Source organism: Emydura macquarii, unplaced genomic scaffold, assembly GCF_026122565.2.
Source record: "Emydura macquarii macquarii isolate MOO-44397 ecotype Brisbane River unplaced genomic scaffold, CSIRO-AGI_Emac_v2 contig_1230, whole genome shotgun sequence".
Classification (NCBI taxonomy): Eukaryota; Metazoa; Chordata; order Testudines; family Chelidae; genus Emydura; species Emydura macquarii.
This window is the reverse complement of record NW_027131367.1, coordinates 19,666,310-19,686,075: the sequence shown is the minus strand read 5'-3', so window position 1 is coordinate 19,686,075 and position 19,766 is coordinate 19,666,310. Positions and strand designations below refer to the sequence as shown.

Below are 19,766 nucleotides of genomic sequence, written 5' to 3'. Positions count from 1 at the left end.
ATTCCATTTCTTGATCAAGTGGACCCCATCTCGTCCCAGCAATCCTTCTTCCTGGAACAGCATTCTATAGTAGAGAAACCCAAAGCATCCCCATTGACACCAGCCATGCATTCATCTCCAGGATTTGTGTCCTTGCCTGGGCCCTTGTCCTCAGCCGATTGCATGGATAAGAACATAACCTGTGCCTCCAGCCCCGACACCATTGCTCCCAGTACCCGGTAGTTAGAGCCCTGGTTGGATACAAAATTTGTACCCGCATCCGATCCGCGATCTGCAAAAATAATCCGTGGATATGCACATCCATAGATGTGGATATAAAGCGGATATCTGTGGATATAAAGCAGATATCTGTGGATATAAAGCGGATATCTGTGGATATAAAACGGATATCCACAGATATGCAGGTCTTTACCTTTCGTCACTGCTGATCTGATCACTTCATACAGAGTCTACCTGGCAGTATCATTGGTGCCCACATGGATGAGCAGCATGGTGTAGTGGTCAGTGGTCAATAGATCGACTTCCGAATTGATTGAGCGTGTCTTCACTGCCGCTTGATCGATCTGGAAAAATCGATCTGACGGCAGCGAATTTGTCGCCATCAGTGTGTACACAGCCTTAAAGAACTGAGGCTCCTCTGACATCTAAAAGCCGGATAGCCCCCCGCTAAACATGCATGCCAGCCCACTGTGTGCTGTACCCCCAAAGCCACAGGCCCCACAACACAGCATGCCTTTTCACCAAAGTCGTGCATCCCATTGCAGAGTCTGCCATGCACTAGTTCACAATCAGCCATTTCATTGGACAGCAGCTCTTCACTTAAAACACCAGTGTTCACATTTGGTTCAATATTCCACAAGGGAAGACCCTGCCTACAGAACATACCATCTGCTCTGACATGTCTGGTGTCTCCTCCCAAGGTGATAGTGGCGGCAGCAAGAAGGGTGCTAAGAAGAAGGGTGGCTCCTTCCAGACAGTGTCTGCTGTATTCAGGGTACGTGAGCTGCGCTTTTCAAAACTGCACTGCCTGTCCTGTCCCTGGACAGGAAAATGCAAAACAAAACTCTCTTGCACTGAGTTCAGAGCCTTCTGTTTTCCTCTCGCCCAGGAGAATTTGAACAAGCTGATGGCCAACCTGAGAAGTACCCATCCTCACTTTGTGCGCTGCATCATTCCCAATGAAACGAAGACACCTGGTAAGAGATCCAACCAGACAGCCATTGAGGCCGTGGCGCTATGGCACGGAGTAGAGCTGGCTGAATTGTTGGTTGTGAACAGTGTGTTGATCTCATTTAGCTCCTTAGCTTGCTTGTGAATTGTCCGTGAGTAGCCAGGCATTTAGAACTGTTCGGCAGATCCCTTTGTCAAACACACCAATGAGGCATTACTTGAGAACTCCGGTCAGACAAATCACATGGTATTGTTTCTCTTCCCAGCTCAGCGAATTTCATCTTTTAATGGGCCTCTGCTTTCACCTAAAACAGATGCCATTTAGGCATGTGATAAATTTGGTTTCTTGACTTAAATTAATCTCATCTCTAGGCCACAAATCAGCTCCCTGGGAACAGTCACGTGTGCAGAACTTGGGTGAGTGGCCGTGGAATGGAACCAAAAGGAAGGAAATGTGGCTGAATGCTGCAGATGGTCTGAGGGACGGGATTATCCCCTCCTTCCCTTAGGTGCCAGGGGCCTGAGAGCCATGTACCTGAAGGGGTGTGTATGTAGGAAGGGCTAGATGGCCAGGAGTGAGCAGGGTGTGCATGAAAGATAAAGGGGTGGGTAGGTGAGGGGTGTGAGAGTGACCTGATGTATGGACTGAGTGTGTCACCCTCAGAGGAAGGGTAGCTGTATTCCTCCTGTGTGGTCCAGCAAGGGACCCACTTTAGGCTTTCAGTTCTCCAGCCTTCGGCTCTCCTGGGCAGAGACGTGTATGTCTCCCTCCTGACCGGGGTATTTCCAGACTGCTCAGCTCCCTGCCTGCACTGTGACCTCCCCAGCACAGTCAGATTGCCTAAGCCAGCCTGCTCGGCTTTGCTGTCTCTTCGAAGGCTCTGAACAGGGGAATGGCCACAGGTAAGTTACCGCCCCGCTCTGTCTAAGCAAGCGCATCTATTCTTGAGATAAAAGCATTACAGAGAAAATATATTAACAACGATAAAAGAATCTACACACATGCCAATAAGCTGAGCAGAGATCACATTTGTCACACTCCACCAAGGACCAAACCTCTCACGTTCACACTGGCTGCACTAGCTCACTACAGGCCATTCCACTCTGGGGGGGATTCCCATGGCATAGTGTACCACAGTCATGCCCCCTCACCCACACAACCCTTCTTCTTGATGCACCTTGTATGCCAAGGAGCTGAGCCAGCTCTGCCAAATGGGGACGTCCCAACCCTGCGGGGAGGAGGTCTCAGCTGGCCTGTTAGGGCAGTTCTGGGCTGGCCTGGCACTGCTGACTTTGAGATGAGATCACTCCCCATTACTTTGTGGCCACTGGAGATTCCCAGGTGCTCTTTGCAAGGTTTTTTTTTTTTTTTTGCCAGCCCAAGTGTCCTGTACAACCTGCATTGAGCAGCTGCTGCTCACACTTTCCTCTGCAGCTTCAGTGTGATACTCCCTTCGTCTTCGCTTCCTGTCTTAGTCATTTCACAGTCTCAGTGTTAAACAGCTGCTGTCTTTCCCCAGTGAGGTGGCTGCCTTTCAGTCGAAGGAGAGGTTCCTGAGAGCTGATCAGCCGGGGATCCTTTGGAATGAGACGTGTCTGTGCCGGTGTTGACAGTCTTTGCTGTTTTATCTTCTTTAAGGTATAATGGACCATCACCTGGTGATGCACCAGCTGCGGTGTAATGGTGTTCTGGAAGGCATCCGGATTTGCAGGAAGGGGTTCCCAAGCAGAATCCTATACGCTGACTTTAAACAACGGTGTGTCTTTAATTATTACTATGAGTGATAGTATGCAGTGTCTGCGATCCAGTCAAAGATCAGGGCCCAGAGGGCTGGCTGCTGTGCAGTCAAGTAACACAGATGAAAGTCCCTGCCCCAGGGAGCTGACGAAGTACGTGTCAGACAGGATGCAATGGGTGAACAAAACAGACAAGTTCTTATTCTTTTTTTAGCCTGTAGATTCTTTCCATTTCTGCTGTGTCTAGAGCCCTCTCCCGTTCAGAGTGAGAGAGGAAATTAGGATCTGTCATATCGTTTCAGACTGTTGGTCTCCCCAGTCTGGTATCTCGTCTCCTGCCAGACTGGATCAGATTATTGGTCCATCCAAACCAGTATCTTGCCAGAGAAGTGGCCAGCTCTTGATGCTTAAAAGGAAGGTGAAAAAAGACTTTAATGTAATTAGAGTTCTAAATAGCTCTTATAAAGCATCTCTGGGTGCGTATGCAAACATACACAAGCATTAAATAGCACAATGACTAGCATCAAACCCATAACCAGCAAAAGAACTCAGCCAAGCCAACCCTGCAGGCCACCGCTTCTGGCAAGAGATGACTCTTGCTGCATGCAGACAGCCAGCAGACTTGGACTCTGGGATACAAGTGAATTCTAGTGCCATGGGTCCCTCACTGAAAATGCCTTGTCCCCTGCACCTGATGTTTAATCCAGCAGGTCACAGTTTCCATGCCAACTGCTGAGAAAACTTGGTTTCAGTAGCCAATTGGCTACTTAAATGCAGTTGGGATCTAGGGGGACATCTAAACAACACTTCAGGACAAGCACTTTCTTTGGTTTTGTTAGCAATTAAAATAGGCGAGTACAAGTCTGCAAAGCTCCCCTAGCTAATGGAGCAATGCCGCATGGGGGGGGGGGGGAATCCTCTCAAAATCCCTGCAAAGGAGCAGCTGCCCTTACGCATGAGACAGGATGTTCTGACTGGGATCTTATCTTGCAGAAGGCACAGACTATTAACAGCAGTCAGACAATTCTCCTGGCCACTTTTGAACCAAGCCACAACATTTCCCTGGGTGACTTTGTGGGGAGAGAGTTCCACAAGCGACGTATTCATTCTGGAAATAAGTATTTTCCTTTAGTGCTTTTAAATCTACTTCCCTTTTAATATCATCGAGTGTCCCCTTGCTCTGGTTTATGAAACAGGGTGAAAAAACAGGACTGGCCAGTTCTCACTGTGTCCTTCCGAACTCCTGGTACGAGTCACCCACATAATAACATGGCCAACCAACTCCAGTGGAGAATGAGCGGGTTAAATGTGGTCCCTATCATGATGTTCATTTCACCCACCGTCTGCGTAATCAAAGCCCTCTTCATTTTAGACTGCCTATTCAGTGACTTCCAAACAGCTCACCTTCCTGCTGCTCTGCAGTGTCCTGCTGACTCTAAGCATGCTCCCAGCCCTGTCTAAAACTGGTGTCCTGCTGCTTCTTTCACCACAGATACAAAATCCTGAATGCCTCAGCCATCCCCGAAGGCCAGTTCATTGACAGTAAGAAGGCTTCCGAAAAGCTGCTTTCCTCCATTGACGTGGATCACGATCAGTACAGATTTGGCCACAGTAAGGTAATGTTCATGTGCAGAGGTCAGCAGGCACCTGCATCTGGGGAGGGTAGCGTGACACATGACAATAAACAGTGGGGAAAACTCATCAACACTGCACCAGACTAGAGCCTGGGGTTTGATTTGCTGTTTTCATGCCCTTCTCGTTTCGGTTTCTTATAAGCATTAAGGCAGGAAGCCCAGTTCATCCAAATGTTCAATCCAGTAGGGGTGGGAGCAAGCGCAGAAGTCTGCCAGCTGCAGGGCTGTGTGCGCAGATGCTCTCTGAGCTCTGCCGCTAACAGCCATGCCATATTGCCACGACACAGCCATGCTGATTGTGCCCATGTTCAAAGTGGTGCCTGGCGCCTGCGCTGAGCCCAGACATGACCGTCGGCACAGACTTGTTTCTCCCTTCACGGCTTCCTCTCTCCTTCCTTGTGTGGGAGCTGGGGCTCAGGAAGGCAGCGACACACCGGACACGCTGGCTCCACGGCTTGGATGTCCCAGACTCATGACGAAAAATGCCTTTGAATGGGTGAGAGAAACCCTAGGCAATTTGCAGAAGCCTTGCTTAGCTTTTGCTTTCCCGGCATGAGCTGATAGGCAGCAGGAGCTTCTGGCCACAGGAGCAATGGTCTCAAGTGGCAGTGGGGAAGGGCTAGGTTGGATATTAGGAAAATCTTTTTCCCTAGGCGGGTGGTGAAGCACTGGAATGGGCTACCTAGGGAGGTGGTGGAATCTCCATCCTTAGAGGTTTTTAAGGCCCGGCTTGACAAAGCCCTGGCTGGGATGATTTATTTGGGGTTGGTCCTGCTTTGAGCAGGGGCTTGGACTAGATACCTCCTGAGGTCCCTTCCAACCCTAATCCTCTATGATTCTCTGACAGGACACTTTGCTTTTTGGAAGAGCCTCCCCGGGTACAGGCTCAGTGCTTTGATATGCTGCAGAGATGCAAAAGAAAACCTGGAGAATGGAACATTTCAGCCCAACACATTCTCAGCAGCAGCTTCTTGGGATGCAGACAGCAGCTGCACTGGGGGGGAGGCCTGGTGGGAGGCACCGAGACCACAGACACTACTATAGCTAACACCCCTTACGGAAGACTTCTCTGTCTGTGTCTCTGGCAGTGTGCAGCCCGGTTTCCTGTGGGGCTGCTCGGCTGGAGCGCTGAGATGCAGAAGGGTAGTGTATGGGCGAGCAATGAAACAGCCAGGGGCTTTCAGGAACACCTCCCCTCTCGCCCCTACTTACCACGATCATTGCAGACTCTGAACTGAGCTGGAGCAAACGACTTGGCCTGCTCCTAGCCATCTTGCTGCCAGGGGACGCTACTGCCCTATCCTGGTGGCTCATTAGTGGCTGGCAGCTTAAACTCTCTAGCCTGATGTGGCATTAACACAGGGCTTTGCGTTAATAACTTGGGTTTGCCACGAGATCACGGCGAGCCCCACGTGACTACAGCTGTTTTGAGAGCATGACAGCAGGCCTCGCGTGACCTGGTGAGTGACACGTGCCAGAGTCAGAGGCACACTCAGGGGCCAGCATTTCTCCAGCTGCTCAGATCTTCACACCATGGGAATCCTTCGCTGCTATCCCCTGTGTCCTCTCCGCTGGCTGCATAGCTGCTTTGCCCCCACACTGCTCTCTCTCCTTGGCACTGTAGGTGTTCTTCAAGGCTGGGCTCCTGGGACTGCTGGAAGAGATGCGAGACGAGAAGCTCGTGAGCCTCATCACCCATATGCAGGCTGCATGCAGAGGGTACCTCATGCGTGTAGAATTCAAGAAGATGAACGATAGAAGGTAACCACCAATTGCCTCTCTGAACCTGTGTTCCCTGGAGGGTTGGACAATTCTTCTCAACAGCATTAGCTTGAGTAGCTTTGAGATTTGGGAAAATCAGACTCCAAAGGCCCCACAAATTACAGTCCAGATGTGTTTTCTCTGTTTCAGAGCATTTCTCTGTGTTCTAGTCAGAGAGCGCATGGCGTTGCAGCTCCCTAGGGACTAGAAGTATCTTGTTTACATGCAGTAATGGACTGGATGTAACTCTAATCTCCTGCATTAAGAAGCTGTTTAAAAAGCTGTCATTCTAATATCTAGACTCTATTCCTAGCGCAAGTCCCATTGGCTCCGTACTTTGCTTCCTTTAAGCTGTAGTTTAATGGATTTTCAGGGAATCCATCTATACTCTCCAATACAATATTCGCTCGTTCATGAATGTCAAGCACTGGCCCTGGATGAAGCTGTACTTCAAGATCAAGCCCTTGCTGAGGAGTGCAGAAGCTGAGAAGGAGATGGCCACCATGAAGGAAGAGTTTGAGAAAACGAAGGAAGAACTTGCTAAGTCCGAGGCAAAAAGGAAGGAACTGGAGGAAAAGATGGTGACCCTGCTGCAAGAGAAAAATGACCTGCAGCTGCAAGTGCAGACTGTGAGTAACTTCCACTCCTTCCAGTGCACTGAGCTGCCCCTTTCCTGCCTGGTTCCCTCCCCAGCCCACAACACTCAGAGCCTTACCAGACAAGCCAAGCTAAGCTGACGTCTGTAACAAGAGGAGAAGAGCTGGGCATTGGGAAGAGCTGTTCAAATGGCTCTCCCAAAGCAATACCCTTAGTAGGGTGAAGTAAAGCAGAATCTTCAGAGTTATTTCCAGTTTTGAGCCCTGGTCTCTAGTGCACACTCCCTGGCTCAGAACTCGTCACTCAGCACTGCCTAGGACCGCTGGGACTGCATGGCCACATGGTCCCCAATCCTGAAACCAGTGTCACTCTACTAACCAGCCCCAGCCACTTAGGTTACGTCTACACTACACACCCCCGTCAGCGGCATGTAGGGTGCTTGCAGCTACTTGCCCCAGTGAAGCGCAGGCTGTGACCACTCTGCGGTGTGTAGCTACCTGTCAGTGAGAGGCCCTGGCAGGGAGAGGTGGTGGAGAAAGGCAGCAGTCATGGATAAATAACAGAGAGCTGGCAAGAGGTATCCCTGGGCTGATGCCATGTTGTGGGGGGTGGAGTGGGATGGGCAGTGAGGGGCCTAGGCTGATCCTGTGTGTTTGGGGCTGGAGGTTGAGGTAGCGAGTGATCCAACGCTCTCTGCAATCTGACTTTAACGTGCTGTCATTTTTTCCGTGCTGAGTGGGGCCCTCTTTCCCTTTCCACACCAATACCCAGGCAGTGCCCGTTGTCCCCCTTCCTGTGTCTGTTCCTCTCACTGACTCCCTGCTAGATCACGCCTTGTGCCCGAGTGCTCCTCCCTTCCCACACGCTGCCGGAGTGATGCTGTGCACAGGTATGCGGGAAGTGTCGGCAGGACCCGGTTCACATGAACACACCCCGTTCTCCTCGATGGGGTCAGCCAAGGAGCCCATGTCCTGGACGCTCCCACGCCCGTTCCCATGGCATGGAGGAGTCCTCAGCACCGTGTGTGCAGTTGCCTCTTCCGTTCGTATGCTAAACGTAACATGCCCCCAATATGTTCCCCCAGGAAAGTGAAAATCTGACGGATGCCGAGGAGCGATGTGAAGGGCTCATCAAAAGCAAGATCCAGCTGGAAGCTAAAATTAAGGAGCTGACTGAAAGAGTGGAGGACGAGGAGGAGCTGAATGCGGAGCTGGCAGCCAAGAGGAGGAAACTGGAGGATGAGTGTTCCGAGCTGAAGAAAGATATCGACGACCTGGAACTGACGCTGGCCAAAGTGGAAAAGGAGAAGCACGCGATGGAGAACAGGGTGAGTGGGGAGCTCCGGGAGGCAGCCTGGCACTGCGGCCTGCTGTTCCCAGCACGCTGGGCGGGGGCTCTCCAAAGGTGTGCGGTGCGCTAGAACGCCATTGTTCGTTCTAAGTGTGCTGAGCGGGAGCGATGTCAGGCGGGCACACGAGGAGCTGGGGAGGGAGGTTTGGAGTTACTCACCAGCAAAAGACACAGCTGAAGAACCTTTAGCTTTTCAGCAGGAAAAAAATACAGCCCCTCTGGGAGAGAATTCAAAAATAGCTCAGAGCCGGCTCATGCGCACGAAGGGGCCCAGGTGTCAGTGGCCAGCAGGACGCTCTGCAGGGGAGAGGCGTTTACAATCCAGACTGTCCCAGCCAAGCCGGGAGAGTTAGCCAGGGGAAAGCAAACTGCCATCAGCTGGCACAGCCTCGCTGCACTATGTAGGGCTGCAGATTCAGGGTTCCTTCTGGCTGGGCTGAGCCAGCTCCTCCTTGTGCTTTTCCCCTCAAGACCCCTCCTTCAGCATTGCACTGGATGCTTTCCACAGACCTGCACTAGGGCTCTGGAGGCCTGGCTCTGACCTGCAGTAAGTCACTTCCCCTCGCAGAGTGTTTGGGGCCCTCTCACCTTGGGACATGCCCTGTGGAAGGTGTTCTGTGACACGATTGCAGAGACTGTTTCTCCCAGGAGAAGGGAAGCTTCAACAGTGATGAGTGATGAGTCTTTCAGGGCGGCTAGCGTATCGCTATCCACACTGCTTCCCAGCTGTGCTCCTCGCCAGTGAAACGCTCACTGCAACATTCCCATTGTAGAGAGCAACGAAATCGCAGAGGGCCTCGATATCTGTCATTACAGGGGTACTTGTGGGGAGGGGACAGAGAGCTCTTGCCCATCTCCAGCACAGGGCACAGGCAAATCGGGCTGCAGAGAGCTCAAGAGTGCCATGCTAGGGGCTCCTAGCATTACCAGCAAGTACAGGAAGCCTAGAGGAGTATGGCCCTCACCCACCCATGAGTGCCTACAGAGCTGCACAGGAGGGAACACTGGCTATACTTGTGCAAGACTTTGGCCAAGGGCACCTCCTTCTGTGTTCCCTGTGCCTTCAGGTTACCGTGCAGCCAAGTGCCACACTCTGCCACCTACCCCTCAGAATATGTTTTTTTCCCCTAGATTAAGAATCTTGCTGAAGAGATGGCAGCTCTGGATGAAAATATCTCCAAGCTCACAAAGGAGAAGAAAGCCCTCCAAGAGGTCCACCACCAGACGCTGGATGATCTGCAGGCCGAGGAGGACAAAGTCAACATGCTGTCCAAAACAAAATCTAAACTGGAACAGCAAGTGGATGATGTAAGGGAAGGTTTTCAGGAGGGTGAACCCCACAGGCAGAGGCTGTGGTGGATCAGAGGAGAGCTGGCTTATGTGAAGTTAGATGGATGAGCTGTGTTTAAAGCAGGAAAACCCACACAAATAATTTTTAAGCCTTCAGAAAAATATTGGCACACTAGTTTGGTGTGAGTTTGGGGCAGAGTGCAAATCCAGCTTGCCTTTTATCTGTTCCTCTCAAAGTGCTAGTGTATTTTGTGTGTTCTTTTAGCTTGAAGGGTCTCTGGAACAAGAGAAGAAGCTACGTATGGATCTTGAGAGAGCAAAGCGAAAGCTTGAGGGGGATCTGAAGATGTCTCATGAATCCATCATGGATTTGGAAAATGACAAGCAGCAAATGGATGACAAACTGAAGAAGTACATCCCTGCTTTCTATCCCTCTTAATTTGTGTCTAAAAGTCCCCATTTGTCTTTAAAATATTGACTTCCACATTTTTCTTCTTTACCAGGAAGGAGTTTGAAATCAGTCAGTTACAAAACAAAGTTGAAGATGAACAGAGTCTAAGTTCTCAGCTACAAAAAAAAAATTAAGGAGCTGCAGGTAAAGTCTTAGAGCTATTGGTGACTTGGTGCTCATCAAAACCCACTTTAAAGTTGATCAGATGCTCTGAAGTATTAATGGGTCTTTATTCTTAAAACATGCTACTATAAAGAATTCCTGGCACATAAATGAAAACACTAACATGACTCAGAATTTAATAACTCACCCAAGTGTACTTTCTTAAGTGATAAGTTACTGTATATACAATGATATTCTCCTGTACATATGTACAGTTCTGAATTTCCAGAAATAAAGTTAAAATAAAAAGTAATTTCCAGACAGCAAAACTTTGTTAAAATATTGTTAGGACTGGAAATGTACATCACTCAGACCAAACAAACAGTATTAGAGCATTGCAGTTTGGGAAAAAAATGACATGTTGAAAATCAGAAAAACTGGGGTTTAGTTTCCACAAATTACCTTAACTCTGTCCTAATGTCCGATAAAAATGTGAACCATCCTGGTAATGTAGCAACGGAGCTGGCTTGTCAGGGAGAATTTCGTTTCCAAATTTTTTTCTTCTGGAAATACCAACGTTCTCCTGAGGGCCTTGTAATAAAGTTCAAAGTAAAATGAACTTCTTTCTTTCCTGTTTCTCTCCACTTGTAAAGCTGCCTTAGTACCACATGTCCAAATGTTCAGATATTTTAAGGAATGCAAAATTGTAAAAAATACATTTTAGAAACCTCTAAAAATTGCGTAAATAGCTTTTCTATGATCATGATGGAGTAGGGACTAAACACCATGGCTTCTGCAAAGGAAAATCATAACCGACTCATCCATAAAAATTACTTGAAAATGTCAAAAAAGTGAGCAAAAGAAAATTGGTTGATGTAATTTATTTGGACTTTCAAAAAGACTTTGACAAACTCCTTCCAAAGAGACTTTTAAGGAACTGAAGCAGTCATGTGGTGAGAGGGAAAGTACTGGCGTGGCCCAGAAACCGGCTGAGGGGCAGAAAAAAAAAATTGGAATATTGGTCGGTTTCCATCATGAAAGGTGATCCGTGAGACCCCCAAGATTCCATTATAGGACCGTGTTGTGTATGAATGATCTGCAAAAGGGGATGAGCATCAGGACAGCTAAATCTGCAGATAATACAGAATTATTTAGGTTAGTCAAGGCTGCAGAAGCCTGTGTAAGGAGCTTCTGAAGAACCTAGCTAAGGTAGGTGAATGGTCAACACAATGATAGGTGAACTTCAGTGCTGACAAATGCCAGGTAATGCAAAATGGAGGGAATAATTTGAACTATTTGTATAGCTTACCGGGCTCTAAATAAATTGAAACAACTCAGGGAAGAGATCGGGGCATCACTGTGGATGGCTCAATGAAGACCTCTGCCCAGTGTGCCATGGTGGTTAACAAAACAAATGAAATGTCAGGATATATAAGGAACGGGATGCAAAATAATACTGAAAATATTCTAATGCCATTACATAAATCAACAATTTGCCCTCCTGTGGAATAGCGTGTGCAGGTCTGGTCATCTAAACCTTACAGCAGAAATAGAGACAGTTCAGAGATAGGTGATGGAAATTGTTAGAGGCAAAGAAAGACAGTCATATGAAAAGAAATTGAAAAGATTGGTAGTGTTTCTTTTAGAGAGGAGACCAGTAGGGATGGTGTGACATAGGTATACAAAATAATGAATGGCACAGAGAAGGTAAACCAGGCATTCCTTTTCATACTTTGGTCCTTTAGTTTTGAGATATGACATTCTTTAAAACTGAAAGACAGCAAAGTTGAAACCAATAAAAGGAAATAGTTGTTTAAGGAATGTTCAATTAGCCTGTGGAACTCCTTGTCACAAGGTATCGTTGAGACCAAGACCTTAGCTTCCAAACCAAATTGGATATTTATAAAGTAACAAGAACAGAGTGAGAAGATTAAGGCTACAAATGGAAGTGATATAAACCCTCATGATCCAGGGCAGAAACCATGCTTTGAATGACAGGGTTAGGAAGATGTTTCCCCTATGGGTAGAGTATCCCATAACTCCCCAATTCAGGATTTCTTTAATCTTGTTCAGAAGTATCAGACACTGGTCACTGTAGGAGACAGAATACTGGTCTGGTCTGGTCTGAGAATCCCTATAATACCATATCTCAAGATTTACCAGGGATAGCGTCAATTCTCTTAACCCATTGCAAAGGTGCAATGCTGGCTTTTTAATGATGTAACTTCCTGCCATGGCATCTCGGTAACTCCTATGCCTTGCCTGTGGCACAGAATACAGAGGCTGAAATGCTTTAGTCTAACTAAAGTCATTGCACTCAATATAGCAGAATCCGGGTGAAGTTTAGTGGCCTGTGTTATATGGAAGGTCAGACTGGATGATCTAATGATGCCTTCTAGCCCTAAACGCTGTCAAATCTATAGAGCTCCCATATGTAGCTTTATGAAATACTGCTCCAGAACTGAATATCGCCTGTCGCAGGTCCCAGGCCAGTGTAAGTTCTGGGGAGGCCTAAAGTTTTTAAGAACTTCACCCTTTGTGCCTACAATAATGGAAGTGTAAGTGCTGCTGTCTCCTAAAACTAATTCCAAACCTGACACTTCAGAACTATCCATGTCACCAATTGACACTCACAGGCCCACATGGAAGAACTGGAGGAGGAGATAGAGGCTGAACGTGCCTCTCGGGCAAAAGCAGAGAAGCAGCGGGGTGATCTCTCCAGGGAACTCGAGGAGATCAGTGAACATCTGGAAGAAGCCGGTGGGGCCACAGCAGCTCAAATTGAGATGAACAAGAAGCGTGAGGCAGAATTCCAGAAAATGCGCCGAGACCTGGAAGAGGCCACTCTGCAGCATGAAGCCACGGCTGCCGCCTTACGGAAGAAGCATGCGGACAGCACAGCTGAGCTTGCGGAGCAAATCGACAACCTGCAACGAGTCAAGCAGAAGCTGGAGAAGGAGAAGAGTGAGCTGAAGATGGAGATTGACGACCTGGCTAGTAACCTGGAGACTGTCTCCAAAGCCAAGGTAGCTGGACAGCGAGTTACTCTCTGAACTACTGTTGTTCTGCAACAATATTCGATAAGCTAAAAACACCTACTTTGTATTTTTTAAACAGAGTAACCAGGAGAAGATGTGCCGAGCCCTTGAAGACCAGTTCAGGGAAAGCAAGATAAAAAACGATGAACACTTGAGGCTAATCAATGATCTGAACACACAAAAAACACGTCTGAACACCGAGAATGGTATGTCCAACCTGTAAAAGTTCTTTGTGCTGACATTTTGGGCGGGCTGTCTAAATATCTCTGCATTTTTAACACGTACATCACCATGGTATCTGAACACAGCACTTAGGCTGTGGCATATTCTTCCTATGAAGGTGATGAAAACACCACCAGTTGGGACATTTAAAACTTGACTGGACCGAGCAATAGCATATGAACTATAGGGAACAATCCTGGGACATGGTGTCTCCTATAATGTGTTGCCCTTATGATGCCATGGATGTGCATGGGACTTCACAGAAACATAAACGGAGCATCTGCCTTGAATTCACAGTCTGGGTTAAGATGTAAGCAACAGTGGTGAGAACACAACCAGAAATAGTTAAATGGGGTGAAGATGCCATGTGGCCCTGTGCAGAGTAACACAAATGCCTTGAGACTTACACAGACGTGTCTCAGTCCTGGCTAGTTTGTAGGAGTTTAAGCTGGTTTGAAGAAGCAAGGTTTAAGAAAGGGCTGAGGGAGATGTCATGTGACTAGTGACTCTCAAGATCGATCCTGTGAATATTTTCCATCAGGTGAACTCCTTCGACGAATGGAAGAGACGGAATCCTTGATTTCGCAGTTGACTAGAGGTAAACAAGCCTTCACTCAGCAGTTAGAGGAGCTGAAGAGGCAGCTAGAGGAAGAAAACAAGGTGATTTCTCCTAATGGATTTCTGTGATGTCTTGAGGCTCAGACAATTCTGGAGTTAAAAATCCAGCTGAACCAATCAGGAAGTCTCTCCCTTTCCAGAATAGGTAGCACATCTAAGAGGCAATAACATAAATAAAGCTGACGTCCAACCTTTTCTGAGAGTGAGGCTCAAAGTGGACATTAGAAAGGTAGAGAATAATCGAGTCCTCTGTTCACTATTGTGTTTCATAACATAAAAACAAGGCAACAGTCAACAAAATTGAAAGGCAGCAAATGTAAGTACTTTTTGATGTATAATTAGACTATGGAACTCATTGCCACAAGATACAAATGAGAGAAAGAATGTAGCAGGATTCCAGAAAGGCTCCCCAGTTTAGGTGGCTAACAAGAATGTCCAAAGTTAAATTACACAGAATTTGAAATGTTTGAAGGGATTTCCTCCTGCTTCAGCTATGAGCCAACCTCTACATGAGGAAGCCAGGGCAAACTTTCCCTAGGGTCAGATTACCCCACATCTGCCTACTGCAGCAGCTCTTCCTCTGACATATCTGGTACTGCCACTGTGAAAGACAGGATCCTGAGCTAGATGGAGCATGGGTCAGATCCAAACTGGCGGGGGCTCTGCTGAGTAATGTTCAGAAGGACCCCAAGTGTGAATGCACTCTGCACCTGGCTCTTCCCTTGTCCTCGTGAATTTCACTCACTGGCAGCAGGTGACATTTATATTTATATTAAAGCACCCAACAGGAGTGCAGTTTACAAATCTGTTCACGTGGTGCTGGCACAGCCCTCATTTCATTATACCTCCCCAGGCGAAGAATGCACTGGCCCACGCCTTGCAGTCCGCTCGCCACGACTGCGACTTGCTCCGGGAGCAATATGAGGAGGAGCAGGAAGCCAAGGGTGAGCTGCAACGCGCCCTGTCCAAGGCCAATACTGAAGTTGCCCAGTGGAGAACCAAATATGAGACGGACGCCATTCAGCGCACAGAGGAACTGGAAGAGGCCAAGTACGTGCTGGGATGGGGGGAGGTCTGGACGTGGGTGTGGATGTGAGTGGGGAAGGAACTGGAAGAAGCAAGGCTGTGCTTGGGATGGGAGTGACTGGAACAGTGTGCTCTGCAGGGGCAGTAATGGATTGCAGGCTGCCTTCTGGGGGTTGTGACCGGATGAGAACAAGTGTGCTAGTTCTCATGTGCTACATTTCCATTGGTAACTGCAGCTGAGTCACAACATTTCCCATTGCGTTTACAGTAGCCTTGCTGTTCAGAGTCCATTTTCTGGATCCTGCCCAGTCCTCTGACCCCACCCCCACCGACTTCCCTCTGGTTACTGATGCGGCTGTTCTCTCCAGCCTCCCCCCATGCACTCCCCCATCCCTTGGCCACAACTACCCACATGCCCCTTGCTCCTTATTCTTTTCTCCCAAAGACCCCTCCAGCACCCACCCTGAACCAAGCCAGGTTCCCTCATATCCCCTTGAACCACCCTGTCCCACATTCCCGCATGCCCTTCACCCCACCTTACAACAGACTCCCTTCTGGCCTCCCCGGCTTCCTTCCAGCCCTTCCCTCATGTAGGCTCCCCAAGGGGGCTGGACGTTTCCATTCAGCACTGATGTCTGGCCCTTCAGGAAGAAGCTTGCTCAGCGTCTACAGGAGTCAGAGGAGCAGCTTGAGGCCGTCAATTCCAGGTGTGCCTCACTGGAGAAGACGAAGCAGAGGCTGCAGGGGGAAGTGGATGACCTCATGGTTGATATGGAGAGATCCAGTGGAGCTTGTGCAGCACTCGATAAGAAGCAGAGGAACTTAGATAAGGTCTGTCTGATATCTCCATGTTTTGCAGTCCCAATATCACTGTTTACAGCCAACACAATGAAAGCTCCTATAAAAAAAAAATCAACATTTTCTTCTGATTCCTGAATTCTCTGATGAGAACATACTGTTTCATTTCTCCGAGGTATAAAGTGTGCATCAAACATAGCCTAAACTCTTTCATAGTAATCTTGGTGACTGGCTTCAATAAAGATAAAAGGGTTAAAGATATGCTGTGCTTACTTCCCCATAGCATAAATTAAAGAGATACTTGAATATCTGTAGTTTCCTTATGGAGTTTTGTAGCAATGCAAAACACTGCTTCCACTCTGTCTATTGTGAAGGTTTGTCAAAGCCAAAGTTCTCTGGGGCATTGAAGAGTGGTGTGGTGATGACGTTCTGCAACCTTTCGTGCTGTTTTCCTTATGTTTCTGTTCTCCTCTGGCTCTAGTTTACTTCTGACACCATGTCATATACACCTTGTGCATGGTAGGTAGCAGGGCTGCTACTAACAGGTCAGGGTTCTGTACTAGATATGGACTGGCTAGAGAGCTTCTTAGTTCCTTCCCAAAGACAGCCACCAGATGTGTTCATTATAAAATCTTTTAATGCATTGCTAGGAACGGTGCTTGTGAGTTTAAGTAAGGTGTGTTATACATGGCGCCACCTAGTGACTCAACACTATAATACGGTTTAGCATTCCCTTACAGGGCAGAAGACCCTCCTACTATATGTGTCTTTTAGGATTATTGTTTAAGATCTTTATCACCACCCAGTCTGGGGGTGATGAGAAATGGCAGACAACAGGTGGGGCTCTTTGGAGGCCAGTCCTGCCACAGAAGCACAAAAGCGCTGTCCCTTTCCCATTCCAGGAGAGCTCTTGGATTTTGGTGCCAGTGTTTCATAGAATCATTCAGAGTTCTCATAGAATATTAAGACAGTGCTGGGGCAGCCTCCATGGGTGCCATAAGCCTGGATGTTGTCGATGCACTGCTGAGAATTCAGACTATGGTGCTCTAGCTCTTCAGATAACTTTGTCTCCCTCGTTGCTCACTGCTCAAAGCAGGACTAACTTCATTATAGGGGAGAGGCTATATCATCCCAGCCAGGGCTTTGTCAAGCCTCAGCTTAAAATCAATGAAGACTGCTCTAAGAGAGACTGGAGATTCCACAAGAGTTCTGTACCTCTCTAGGTAACCCATTCCAGTGCTTCACCAGAAGTTCCCTCCTCTATCCAGTTGCATCAAAAGCTTTTTGGAAGGGACCTCAATATCCAACCTAGACCTCCCCCCAGCCAGGGCTGCAACTTGAGACCATTGCTCTTTGTTCTGCCATCTACTGCCATTGAGAACAGCCTAGCTCCATCCTCCATGGAACCCCTCCATCCTCCCTGGAACTTTCAGGTAGTTAAAGGCTGCTATCAAATCCCCCTCACTCTTCTCTTCTGCAGACTAAACAAGCCTAGTTCCCTCAGCCTCTCCTCATAAGTCTTGTGCTCCAGCCCCTAATCATTTTTGTTGCCCTCCACTGGACTCTCTCCAACTTGTCCACATCCTTTTTGTAGTGGGGGCCCAAAACTGGACACAATACTCTAAATGTGCCTTCACCAATGCCGAATAGAGGGGAATAATCACTTCCCTCCATCTGCTGGCAGTGCTCCTACTAATGCAGCCCAATATGCTATTAGCCTTCTTGACAACCAGGGCACACTGCTGACACATATCTAGCTTCTTATCCACTGTAACCCCCAGGTCTTTTTCTGCAGAACTGCTGCCTAGCCCGTCGGTCCCCAGTCTATAGCTGTGCATGGGATTCTTCCTTCCTAAGTGGAGGACTCTGCACTTTCCTTTGCTTGAACTCATCAGATTTTTTTGGCCCAATCCTCCAATTTGTCTAGGTCACTCTGTATCCTACCCCTAACTTCCAGTGTATCTACCACTCCCCCTACCTTAGTGTCATCTGCAAACTTGCTGAGGGTGCAATCTACCCCATCCTCCAAATCATTAATGAAGATGTTGAACAAAACTGGCCCCAGGACCAACCCTTGGTGCACTCTGCTTGTGACTGGCTGCCAGCTAGACATGGAGCCATTGATCACTACCCATTGAGCCCAATGATCTAGCCAGTTCTCTATCCATTTTATAGTCCATTCATCCAACCTATACTTCTTCAACTTGCTCATAAGAATACTGTGGGAGACTGTATCAAAAGCTTTGCTAAAGTCAAGGTATATTGCGTCCATGGCTTTCCCCACATCCACAGAGCCAGTCACCTCTTCATAGAAGGCAATCAGGTTGGTCAGGCATGACTTGCCCTTGGTGAATCCATGTTGACTGTTCCTGATCACCTTCCTCTCTTCCAAGTGCCTTAAAATGGATTCCTTGAGAACCTGCTCCAGGATTTTTCCAGAAATTGAGGTGAGGTTTACAAGTCTGTAGTTCCCTGGATACTCTTTCTTCCCTTTCTTAAAGATGGGCACTAGATTTGCCTTTTTCCAGTCATCTGGGACCTCATGTCACACTCCTTCCCGAGGCCCATGTGAGATTTGATGGGGCTGGATGGAGAGGGTATGTAACCAGCTGCCAGTGGGGAGGCAGCCAGAGTGAGAGTCACAATGAAGAAGCTCTTGAAGGCAGGCCAGACCAAACAGGTCATCTACAGGGCTATGGCACGAGCTGCACCTGCAGCTCCATCACATCCCATGTACCACACAGGAGTCCCAATGCACTGCGTTCTCCCACCGCAAGCTGACTCTTCTTCCTTAGGTCCTGGCAGAATGGAAGCAGCAATACCAGGAAAGCCAGGCTGAGCTGGAGGCTGCCCAGAGGGAATCCCGCTCCCTGAGCGCCGAGCTCTTCAGGTTGAAGAATGCCTATGAGGAGGTGCTCGACCAGTCTGAGACAGTCAAACGGGAGAACAAGAACCTGCAACGTAAGTCTAGCGCGCACCTCACAGTCCCAGAGCTGTCTCCATACTCCTGGGCCTCCAGATCTCTGCCTGTCCTGCCGAGGAATGGATGCCGAGATGGCTTTCTGTCCTTGTTTAAATCTTCTGCAGTTCAATGACCTTGCATCCAGAGACAGGAAGGTTTCCGGGAGCTGCAGCTTCCATCCCCTGTTGAGAGTGTTAAGTGGCTACCCTCCGTTCTGCTTTGCCTGATGGCTTGTCTTACCTTGCATGTAAATACAAACGGATTGTTTCTCCTTGCTCAATTTGCGCTGGAGACACATTCAAGCAGGCGGAACCAAATTCCTTTGTCTAGGTCAGGGTGAAGTAAGCCCTGTCTGCCAAACACACTTTAAGAACATATTTCCAGCACATGTTTATAATTCTTCATATAACAGCTATACAGACCCCAGGCAGTGATATTAATGAGCACTGTGTCACTAGTTCACATGATGCCTTTTAGATACAGATGATGACAGCAAGGTGTTAGGTGTACTGAGTATGTCAGGCCTTGCTGACAAAAGGAAGTGAAAACCACCAATGGGCCTCTGTGTCACACCTACATTCCTCAGACCCCCATAACTGCTCCCTGAGCCCACCACCCCTAGAAACCTCTGTCCTCCCTCCCTTCCCCCTCTTCTCTCTCCCATTTGCCTTCCTCTGTCCCTCCAACTCCCTCCCACTACTCCCTCCCCCCACTGCCATGCTCCTGGGCCCCATACATCTATCTGGGATTCATGCATGGCCCTGAGCTGCCCCACCTCCTCCTAGTGCTTCAGGACAGCCCAGCAGATGGGAAGTCTCACAGTTAGTGCTCCACAGACTCCTTTTAGATACTTGTGAGTTAGTTTGTTGGGTCCCATCTTTCCCCCTCACTGCCTGACACCCTCCCCATTCCCATACGGCATCTTCTCCTTCCCTACTTCCCAGCACTGGGCTCTCACCTGGGCTGAGAGCACATACTCAGGTGGTGGAGAAGGATCTCCAGATCAGAGC

General features: G+C 48.4%; 1 protein-coding gene across 1 annotated transcript in view; it reads left to right on the top strand.

The window, feature by feature from the left end:
- Positions 1–19,766, top strand: part of LOC137152919 (myosin-13-like) — a 54,459-nt gene that overhangs the window by 20,998 nt on the left and 13,695 nt on the right. The window contains 17 exon segments of the mRNA XM_067547868.1: positions 921–994; positions 1,109–1,196; positions 2,810–2,927; positions 4,400–4,523; positions 6,166–6,302; positions 6,676–6,931; positions 7,984–8,226; positions 9,381–9,557; positions 9,805–9,950; positions 10,043–10,100; positions 10,102–10,134; positions 12,729–13,118; positions 13,210–13,336; positions 13,894–14,012; positions 14,824–15,020; positions 15,644–15,827; positions 18,590–18,755. Coding sequence (XP_067403969.1) covers positions 921–994; positions 1,109–1,196; positions 2,810–2,927; positions 4,400–4,523; positions 6,166–6,302; positions 6,676–6,931; positions 7,984–8,226; positions 9,381–9,557; positions 9,805–9,950; positions 10,043–10,100; positions 10,102–10,134; positions 12,729–13,118; positions 13,210–13,336; positions 13,894–14,012; positions 14,824–15,020; positions 15,644–15,827; positions 18,590–18,755 — 2,637 coding nt within the window.